The sequence below is a fragment of the Chionomys nivalis genome, chromosome 8 (genome assembly GCF_950005125.1).
Source record: "Chionomys nivalis chromosome 8, mChiNiv1.1, whole genome shotgun sequence".
In the NCBI taxonomy this organism is placed as follows: domain Eukaryota; kingdom Metazoa; phylum Chordata; class Mammalia; order Rodentia; family Cricetidae; genus Chionomys; species Chionomys nivalis.
The window spans coordinates 51,824,335-51,834,948 of record NC_080093.1 but is presented as its reverse complement, the minus strand read 5'-3'; the positions used below and the strand labels follow the sequence as shown (position 1 = coordinate 51,834,948).

The window sequence follows — 10,614 nt, the reverse complement described above, 5'->3', positions numbered from 1 at the left end:
ATCTCAGGATGGCAGCTGGTGGCTACTCTCTTAGTAAAAATGTTCTGAGCATTCATATGTCAGGCACTGATGGTTGTAGGTGTGTGTGTGGGTCACGACAGTGGCTGAGTTTCTCCAGGAACCGGCATACCCAAGAGTCAAGGACAGGAGAAAGCTAGGTCTCTGGGCACAACCTGAAAAAGGCACAGAGGAACTCTCTAGAAACAAAGCATCAGGCTTTATTTTGTTATTACTTTTAATACAGGTATTGTACTGCAGACATCTGTTAGTCTTGCGATTCATACGGCCAATACACAGAAATGAAAGGAGCAGGAACTCATCTCAAGCCTGGCTGGCAACCTCCAACCCAACACACCTGTCCCTTCTACCCTCACAGCCTTTCCCCAAGACAAGCAAACCTAAGTTCTTCCCCAAAGACAACACCCAAGTGTTCCTTCCCCCAGAGGACGGTGGGATGAAAAAGCCAGCCCAATCCACAACAAGGAGGCAGTGTGGGCTGACAAAGGGCCAAACCCTGGCTGTGGCAAGCAAGGCTCATCACCAGGAGAGACAGGAGAATGCCATCCACCAGCAATGTGAGGTCCTGGGCCACACAGGTCAACCATCCCTGAGACGAGCAGAAGGAGCCCTGTCCTCTGGTGGCACCAGGTTCCAGAGGAGAGCAGTCTCCCCTGAAGGAGCTGTGACTGAAGGGTCCTGGGTGGGCACAGACAGGCCACTGAGCCCCTCACCACCAGTCCCAGGGCCTCCTGCTGCCCACTGAGCCTGGTGACCAGACCTGCCTCGGCCACCTGAGGCAGTCCCTGCACTGTCTACAGTGAGAAGCGAGTAAGGAGTAAGGCATCGGACACTTGACTCTTTTCTTTCCACACGCGATGTCATATAGGCACGCTGCTTGGGATGCTGGTTCTAAAAAACTTGTTGGCCATTTTTCAGAATATCCTTTTGGTTTTAAATACTGGTCAGGAAAATCAAATGATGTAAAAATATGTGAATAATTTTCTATTAAAGAAATGAAAAACTGATCTGCATCTAAAAGTGCAAGAGGTGAGGTGACTGAGCCCTTTCACCAGATGCCACGGCAGTGCACAGGCCATTGCTTCAGCTGTTGGAGGAGGCTGGGATGTGTTTATGCTGACATAGAAAATTATAAATTACACTGAATTAGTATCCATAATCACTATATACACACAAACCAGTTCTAAAATCCACTGGTTTACGAGTGAAAACCTCACAAGGTACAGTAAAACAAGAAACATGCTTGGATGCCAGGCTGTGATTCTGTTAAAGCCAGCCAGCTTGATGGACACATTCTACTCCGTCACCAGCATGAGCATTTCCAGGGACTCACCTCTGGGACTGGAGCAGTACAGATGCAGACCACTCTGAAATGGCCACCAGTGATGCTTGCTGACAAGGGATATTTTGGTGAATGGGTTAAAAGGCGGATGAACTACCAAAACAAAACAAAAAACAAAAACAACCCCCCCAAAAGAAACAGCCCAACCACAGTCATGTGTACTCCAATATTCTAGTGTTTCACCTGTAGAAAGAAACGCTCTGAGCAAACAAGACCGTAACAGAACATATGGCTTTACAAGAACGTCAATTCATCAACTAAGCTGTAGCAATAAATACTTAATCTCCACCAAGACTCACGCATTTGATCCGCCTGCAACAATACCAACAACAGTTACCAATCAAAAGCGGGTTATAAAAGAACACCAAGTATTATTGAAAATCACTTTGTAAGTCAGAACAACCAAAATAACGAGGGCTTTTCCATCACAGCTCTGTGCCAACCTGGAAGAAAAATGAATTCAGAATTTTGTACAAGGTGGAAAATGTATGAAAACTGCCTAATACTTTGGTCACACTAATAATTGTCAAATAGTTATGTTTCGAATACAATAGATCTGTGTAGTCACTTTATAAAACTATTCTTACAACCATCTGAACTATGTATCACTACTATTATTACATGGGCGGCAAGATCTGATGTCACAGGCTACCCATTATTTAGATCAATACAATATAAACATACGCAAAAATTCTTGGTATTTCTCAATGTGCAATATTTTTACACTTCTGAATTTCTCTGTACAATGTCTTAGAATCTAGAATATAAAGGTTGCTGGTCCTGATCCCTTGCAGAGTGCAGCAGTGGCGGCTTGGGAGCTCTGGGTGACCCCTCCAGAGCCCCTGGGTGGTGGTGGCCTGCGGTCCTCAGTCAGCAGCAGCAGTCACTCATCATACAGGGCCATTAACTGACGTGTCGGTTGGCATGCTTGGCTGGTCAGTCCTACAGAGAAGGAGACAGACACCTGAGGCACTTGAAGCTGAGCAGGTCAGCTCTGCCCACCCTCCACAGGGCACATGGCTGCCAATGGAGACAGCAGCAGGTGTGTGGAAGCTCCTGACTCAGCTGCTCAGAACTGCACGCAGGTATGTGTGCATGCAACAGTTCAGCTTTCCCACTGCTGGGCTCAGCTGTGTGCTTCAGCAACTCTGCTCTGTCCTACAGAGGCACAAACCGACTTCCAGCTGGAAAGCAGAGCTCTGCTACCGGGAAATATAAAGGAAAAGGTGTGTGAAGAGGCCAACTGTGGAGAACAAAGGGTACAGCCAGACCCTGGCTCCCAGAGAGCAGAAGCAGCAGAGACATCAAGGGGCCGACGAAAGCAGAAATAGGTCTTCTCTCAAAACTACAACCTGAGGCATTTATTTGGAGAGGCTCAGCCAGGCTGTAGCTGGAAGCACACAAGCGCTTTTCAACTGGCCTGCCTTCCCCACTGGAGACCTGCCAGCTGTAACAGGACGCAGAAGGTGTTCCCCAATACTGTACTCTAATTACACAGGATGGTGCCTTGGTGTACAATTCCCAGACATTGAGAATTGTGACTGCACCTTCACAGTTCACAAGCTGTGTGTTGTAAAACATGTTCCTTAAACTCAGTCCTGTATTCTCCTCAGCAGAGGGGGACAATAATGTCTGCCAAGGCTTTGTAAGGATGATGTGTGCAGAACACTAGCACACCAGCTGAGACAAGACTGAGAAGCTCCCCCTGTCCAGCTCACTGCCACTGCTCAGAGACCAGTACCCCTACTTACTGCATGCAACCCTGCAGCTTCCCCTTGAGCATGTTCTTTGGGCTATGAGATACCTGCCTACTACACCAGTGAGTCCTGTTCTGACAAGGGCTGGGTGAGGAAGGGCAGATGGTCGAATGTAGATACAAGCAGTGCCGGGTCTTCTACTGGCTTGCCCTAACGTTTTGCAGCTCACCCTGCAGACTAAAGGGCAGGGCCTTTCATGCCATATAGCAGCTAGAGAGAGCCAGGTGGTGGTGGCACACACCTTTAATCCCAGCATTTGGGAGGCAGAGGCAGGCAGATCTCAGCGAGTTTGAGGCCAGCCTGGTCTACAGAGTGAGTTCTGGGACAGCCAGGATTGTTAGACAGAGAAACCCTGCCCCAAAAAACCAAACCAACCAACGAGACAAACAAAAGAAACAGCCAGAAGCCGGGCGGTGGTGGCGCACGCCTTTAATCCCAGCACTTGGGAGGCAGAGGCAGGTGAATCTCTGTGAGTTTGAGACCAGCCTGGTCTACAAGAGCTAGTTCCAGGACAGGCTCCAAAGCCACAGAGAAACCCTGTCTCGAAAAACCAAAAAAAAAAACAAAAAAACAAAAACAAAAAACAACAACAACAACAAAAAAAAACAGCCAGAAAAGAACCTAAATGGGTGCCCTTTGGCAAATAAGTCACCAATGTAGAGACAAGAAGCATACTCCTGTATGACTTCTTTCAGAGACATCCTGCCTGTTCAACAGCCTCAACTCAGGAAATCAACAGGCAGAAATTAGGGGCTGATGCAACCATTTAAACACCTGCACACCCAGGAAAAGGGGAACTTCCCCAAATAGCTAGAATCCTAGCTGGTGCCTTTTCTTTCCAAGCCTTTCCAAAAGCAACCTGCTCACACAGTATTTACAATTAATTTTGTAGGCAAAAAGACATTTTTAGAAATCACAGTACATACTTCATTTTGTTTAGAATTTCTATGCGCAGACAAACAGGGTGGAGGGTTGCCATGAATAGGAACTTCCAGATCAGAAGTTTTGAGCGCCCCCTGCTGGTTTCTGCCCACTGGTTCTACAAAGTGCAGCCTACTGGGGAGTCTGGCCAGGGGAAAGTACAACGCCTCTGCAATTGCTTTAAAGGTCACTTTATTCCTTCCAGAAGGAATACACATCTCTTATATAAATATATATATAAATATATTTTATCAGAAAAGTGAGCTCTGAGAGGTGCTGAACAAAGTTTCTTGCTGTCCAGGGCACATCCTCATTCATCTTCTGACGTAGGCTCCTGCGAATCCGTGGCCACCTGGCTCTACCTGCGAGGCCGAGTGTGTGGGCGTGGGCCCTCTGCAGCTGAGGCTTTGGCTTGGCCTATCCCTTCAGACCACTGGCTCAGTCTAAGCAAAAGGTGACTAGAAAGAAAACACCACATCCAAATCACATGGCTCTGGCAGTGGGGCTGTTGTGCTTAAGATATGCCCACCCACAGGTTATCAACCCTCCAGGGATTGATCCCACAGGGTCTCCCCTTCTAGGGCTTGAAGTACTTAGCAGTACATAGCAAAGGACCTCAGACAGTCCCCTGTTGTTACAAGTGTGACTGTGGGAAATGAGGCAGTTAGGCCTGTTCCCCTCACAGGATCACTGAGGACTTCAATCCTGAAGGGCTCAACAACATTTACAGCATAGCCTCAGCTGAGTTAGGCAATTGAGGTTGTCTAAGCAATCATTCCTCCCCAGACCTTCCTGCATAGGCAGCATATCACCCAGGCTTGAGCCAGGGACTCTGGTTGCTAGCTGCAGAGATAAATGCTGGGGCACCTGACTACTTCAGATCTGAGAAATGCCACTGCATCTAGCACACTGCTAAAGCTTGGGTACAGCTGCAAAAACCTTTCAAGCCCCCGCCCTCAAGTGTTGATTCCCTTCTACCTTCCAGGAGATGTCAAGCAGAGGCAAAGTAGAACCTTCAGAAGGTGCAGGCAGGTGGAGTGGTTGGTTACCTTTGCTCAGGACTACTGCTGGGGGTCCGAGGAGTTGCGCATTTGGCTTCTGCTGGTTCGGGGCTCTCTTCTGCATCTTTGCAAGCAGCATCTTGAGAGGTAGACAGTTTCTCTTCCTCACTACAGGAGAGAGGAAGCAGGCGTATCACATACCAGGCATGATGCCCAGGGCCAGAGGATGAGGTCACATGCAAATGGCTCTGAAGTCATGACTGCCATGGAGGCAAGCCCTGGGGCTGAGCATGCTCAGGGTGGAAGGATCACAGAAATGCAGACAGTGACTAGGGAACCACGAGAGGAAAGGGCCACACGCAGGTGGGAACTGAGAGGGACAATGTAATGTGGCTGGTGTCTGAGAAAGAGCGGTCCGTGTCACCGTACATACCGGTAGGACTTCAACACTCTGAGGCCAAGTGTGCAAAACAGAAAAAGAAACGTACAAGAGTTTCAGAACACTCCTAGAAATGAGGAATTGGGGAAACATGTCCACGACTGCACATGGCACCCCGCAGATTCGGTGGAGGTGTGAAGAGAACCTGTTTGAAGGAACAGGAGCCTTTAGTTCCACCATGCACTCAAAGGCCACACCCACCACTCGCACGTGCTCCTGGCTTGCAGTCTTGACTCAGACAAGAGGTACCTTGCTAAGCCAGGTGGAAAGCCTTCTGCTGCCCTCCAACAGCGCATGCCTAGAGCAGACACTAGGAAGGAACAAGGAGCCAAAGAGTCGAAGCAGCAGCGAATGGAAGTCAGAGTTGCCTGTGGGCAGTTCTTGATGGAGAAGACACATTTCTGACTTTGAGCTGGAAGCTTAGCTGTGTCCTGCTCTACCTGGATTCACACTGCACCTAATTCAAAGAGATTCTGAAAGGAAGGCAAGTCCTCCTCAGATCCGAGCCTTGGCTTGGACTTGCACATGAGACCCCCAACTTCAGGGTAGTTTACCAGGTCATTCAGGAAACTAATCACAACCTACAAATCTGGTGCAGGTCTGACCCCCAGGCTTTCCACAGTGCTGGGGGTGGAGCCAGGGCAGCAGCATGCTAATCGTACACTATACCACCAAGTTACAACCCAGTCCCTCGAAACTTCGTCAACTCACTTTTCTTATCCCTCTTCTACTCCTTCTACTTCCTCTATTGCACCTAACCATTACTATGTGTTTATTCCAAGTCTATTTCTCTGAATCCTGCACATCTGAAGGGTCACGTGTTCCTGGGCACACTATGTCCACAGTGAGCACCCACCTCTCTGTGGCTCCTTACAGTTACAAGCAACCAAATCTCACTCTACCTCCATGCCTCAGACTGTCAGGAACATTAACCATCAGCACTGATATTTCTTAGGGTGGTATAACCAGGAAAAGAAAATCGTGGGCCATCCTTTACTGGCAAAGAACCCTCTCTTACAAACATGCCTTCCCCACTAACAATGCATGGTCCCCAGCCTAAGTTTCTTTCTAATCTCCTGAAATCTTAGAAGAAGTGGGTTGTGATGCCTGGTCTCATCTCTATAGTGACTCAGAATGTTTCACTTTTTCAGTCTTTTTGGTTTACTTGCTTGTAAACTGCTGTCTTTTGCTCGTATTCTGGTTTGGTTTCTTCTGCCCACCCCACGCACTTCTTTCTCTGTGACAAGGTCTCACTATGTAGCTCAGATTAATCTCAAAATATCTAGTTAGATGTGGCTCAGTTGGAGGAGTGCTCACCTAGCATGCACCAAGCCTAAGGGATCTGAGAGATGGAGTCAGGAAGATCACAAATGCAAGATTACCCTCCTAGTGAGTTCAGGCCAGTCTAGGCTGTATGGAACTCTAGAAAACATTCTTTCCATGTAGCCCACACAGGCCTGGGCTGTCAGCAGTCATTGACCGGCACTGGCGGTAAGTAGGATTAACACCCTCAGCTGCCTTTCCTGTTTTTATCAGCATACAGGGATTCCTTGAATACTAAATTCTAACCTTGTTTACGCACTACACATTTCTGTTCCAATCTGCTCCTCCTAATCACTGACTAGAGATTTTTAACATCAATGTGATCACATTAATTCATTATGCACTACAGTTTCTAGTTTTTTTATTTTTTATTATTTTTACTTATGAATATTTTGCCTGCATGTAAATCTGAGTGTGCCTGGCATCCACAGAGGCCAGGTGTCAAATCTGGAACTGGAGTTACAGATGGTTGTTAAGTCTCCATGTGGGTGCTGGGAATAAAACCTACCCTTTGGAAGAGCAGCTAGTGCTCTTAACCTCTGAGCCATCTCTCCAGCCTGGTTTTCATTACTTCTTTATGGTTTATTTTAATTACGAGTAGGTGTGCCTGTGCGAGTATGTGCACACATGAGTATGAGTACACTTCGTACCCTATGAAGCCAGAGGTATCAGATCCCCTGGAGCTTGAGTCATAGATGGCTAGGAGCCATCTGACATGAGTACTGGGAACTGAACACAGGTCCCCTGAAGAGCAGAAAATGTCCTTAACCAATGAGTCATCTCTCTCCAGCCACCCTTGTTTTAAAAAGAAGTACTTTTCTGTCCACAGGTCAGAAGAATACTCTATCTTTGTCTCTGTTAACTCCCATGAGACTATGGGCACACCATCAGGCTCTAGTGCCTGGCTCCTCACCTGTAAAATGTGGACGGAGTCACAGCTACACCTCATAGAGTTTCTGAGAGGAAAGAGCTGCTACAAGCAGAACACACACAAAGGGTCTAAAGAGTGAGTACTGGCACTGAGGGATATATGCGGACACATTCTCTTACGTATGGGCTTTAGACACTATCCAGCAGGACGGTAACCCAGCGATTTTCTTGCCTGAATTTCCCAAGTGCTGAGGGATGACAAACATGTGCGACTATGTACAGTTGGTTTCTTTTATATGGGTGTGGCATATAACTCTGTGTGCATTTGCCCATGTATGCATGCTTGGAGGTCAGAGGTTGATATTACATATCTTTTTCAACTGCTCCTCACATTATTTGAGCCATCATCTCTCCGTGAACTTGAAGTTCACTATTTAACCTGATGGCCAGCAAGCGTCCAGGGTCTGCCTGTCGTCTCAATGTTGGGATTACATTTGCCAACACCTGGTTTAACCTTTTACATGGGTGTAAGCTACAGTACTCTTATATGGGTAAAACTAAAGTACTCATCTTATATAGCAAACACTTTACCCACAGAGTTGCCTCCACAGCCCCATCAGCTTGTATTCTCTTTTTAATCCCCCTGCAGTTGCTTTACAATGTACTTAGGGCACACTGGACTTGACTTTTTCAGGGGAATCGACTTTCTTTCACCTTTACTTTTTAAAATGGTGCTGGGAATGAACATGGCCAAGTATGAACATGACATGTATATGCCAGGCAAAGATTCTACTGCCGAGCAAGCCTGCCCTCTTTATCTCCATCATCGTATTGTACGTCCCTCAGTACAATAACATCACAGTTTCAATGCCCTTGTCTTTGCAGTATGACCAGATAGGTGGCAGGCAGATCTTCTAACTGTACCTCTTTTGCCACCCAGGCAAGCTAGGAACCTTGAATTTCTCCCTACATTTTAACAGTATTCAGAACAAACTCCACCTAAGAACTCTTACTGAACTTGAAAACTAAATTTGCCCTGGCGGATGTCTCTGTAGCGCTTAGCTGTCCCACAATGGTGTGTAATATCTTCACTTGCTTAGGTCGTCTTCAAACTTCTCTACAGATTTAATCAGAATGTTCTATGTACAAAGTCATCTATAAACAATGACCATTTCATCTACCTCATGTCTTTACACCTTTTATTTTTACACTGCATTCACAAAGACATCAACATAGTGTTGAGGAAAAGCAGACGTTAAGGCATGCTGGCTCTTGGCTGTAATTCTGCTATCAGTAGTAACTACATATCACTTCAATGTGACCTCATGCTCATGTTATACAGTCTTGTAATTTAAATACACTGTGGAGAGGGCTAAAGAGAATTCAAAGGTTAAGAGCAATGACTGCTCTTCCAGAGGAGTTATGTTTGATTCCCACTACTCACATGGTGGTTTACAACCACCTACAGCTTCAGTCTCAAGAAACCTGACACCCCCTTCTGGCCTCTGTGGGGACTGAACATGTGGTGAAGACATATATGCAGGCAAAATAATCATACACATAAAATAAAATGGGAAAAACAAATAGGCTGGATTTTGTTTGCTATTTTATTATTATTATGTGTGTATGTGAGGTAGGTGTATCTGTGTGTCTCAGAGGACAACTTTCAGGGATCTGTTCTCTCCTTCTACCATGAGCCCCAGGTACTAAAACAAGTCACTAGTCTTGCATAATAAATGCTTCACCTGCTGAGCCATTTCCCTTGTGTGTTGTGTACAAGTGTGCACCTGTATGCGTATGTGAACATATGTGAGCATGCACGCATATCGAAGTCATAGCTCAACTCTGAGGTCACGCCTCAGAAGCCATTCACTTCTTTTTTCTTAAGCCCCTCACACTGGGACTTGGGGTCCAACAAGTAGTCTAGGCGGGTAGGACAGTGGGCTCTAGGGTTCCTTCTGTTTTTGCCTCCCCAAGTGTGTGTCACCATATGTTGCGGGAGCTCCTCAGCCAATAGCCGCTGAGATACCAGCCCACTGGGGTGTGGTCTCTCTCTCTTTAAAAAAGCGGCCACTTCCCTCTCCTCTCTCTCTGGCTTCCGGCTCCGCTTCCGGCGACTAGGCTCCTTTCCTGACTGTGCAGAGGGCTGTTGTCTGGAATGGTGATCTGTAAGTTTTCCCCTTTAAATAAATAACCATTCTATTAATCATAACTCCAAACTGGTGTGGGATTGTTTGTGACTTACGCCTTCAACCATACCCAACTTTTTATTTGCATACTCAGGATTAAACTCAGGTCCTTATTCTTGCAAGGCAAGCCCTTTACCAACTGAGCTGCCTCTCCATCCCCTATTTGCAAGTTTTTAATGGAAGAGTGTTGATTGCATATGCCACACATGGGATTATCTTATATTTCTCTCATTTGTGGTTTTGTTTTCTGGTGCCCTCGTTAGGCAGTGAGAAAGACTTTAAGCACTGCCTTAGCTGCAGGCCAAATCTTGATGGAAGTGTTTCTGTTACTCTCTACAATTTCCAGATTTAAATTTCTATTACGATTGCTTTTCTGTTCCATGAATTGTAAAAGTGAATCTGCTATTTTCTAATCAAGTCTGGTGTTGTTAACCTCTTGCTGCAGAATTACAATGAATGAATTACATCTAGAGAATACAATCTATCTGCATTCTACTGAGCCTTGGATAGACAGGTGGGCTCTGCAGCCTCTGCCCATGTCAGTTTAGCAAAGCTGAACGCTATCAATCTGCTAGACTCTGAAGACACACACACAAGAGGAAAAATGCACTTTAGGGGCCTAAACTTCTCCATCTCTTGTTTAACACTGATGGAGATGTTAGAAAGATAGAAAGCTAGCCTTTAAATACTCATTTGAATCTAGAAATGTTCATGTCTGATTTCTTCCCCCCTTCCTCCCGACAAGCTGTCACCA

The 10,614-nt window shown here is 46.3% G+C and overlaps 1 protein-coding gene across 13 annotated transcripts in view; it reads right to left on the bottom strand.

Moving 5' to 3' along the window:
• Nucleotides 1-201: 201 nt before the first annotated feature.
• Ppp6r3 (protein phosphatase 6 regulatory subunit 3) overlaps nucleotides 202-10,614 on the bottom strand; it is a 135,084-nt gene continuing 124,671 nt past the window's right edge. For 4 of the 13 annotated variants that reach the window (XM_057779826.1, XM_057779830.1, XM_057779833.1 and 1 more), the window contains 2 exons: nucleotides 5,088-5,207; nucleotides 202-2,302 (listed from right to left, as the gene is read on the bottom strand). In XM_057779826.1, coding sequence (XP_057635809.1) covers nucleotides 2,251-2,302; nucleotides 5,088-5,207 — 172 coding nt within the window. In that variant the 3' untranslated portion in view covers nucleotides 202-2,250. Of the gene's footprint in view, nucleotides 2,303-3,882; nucleotides 4,497-5,087; nucleotides 5,208-5,472; nucleotides 5,491-10,614 lie in introns of those variants that run through there. The other 9 variants (XM_057779824.1, XM_057779828.1, XM_057779831.1 and 6 more) reach the window with 4 other exon arrangements.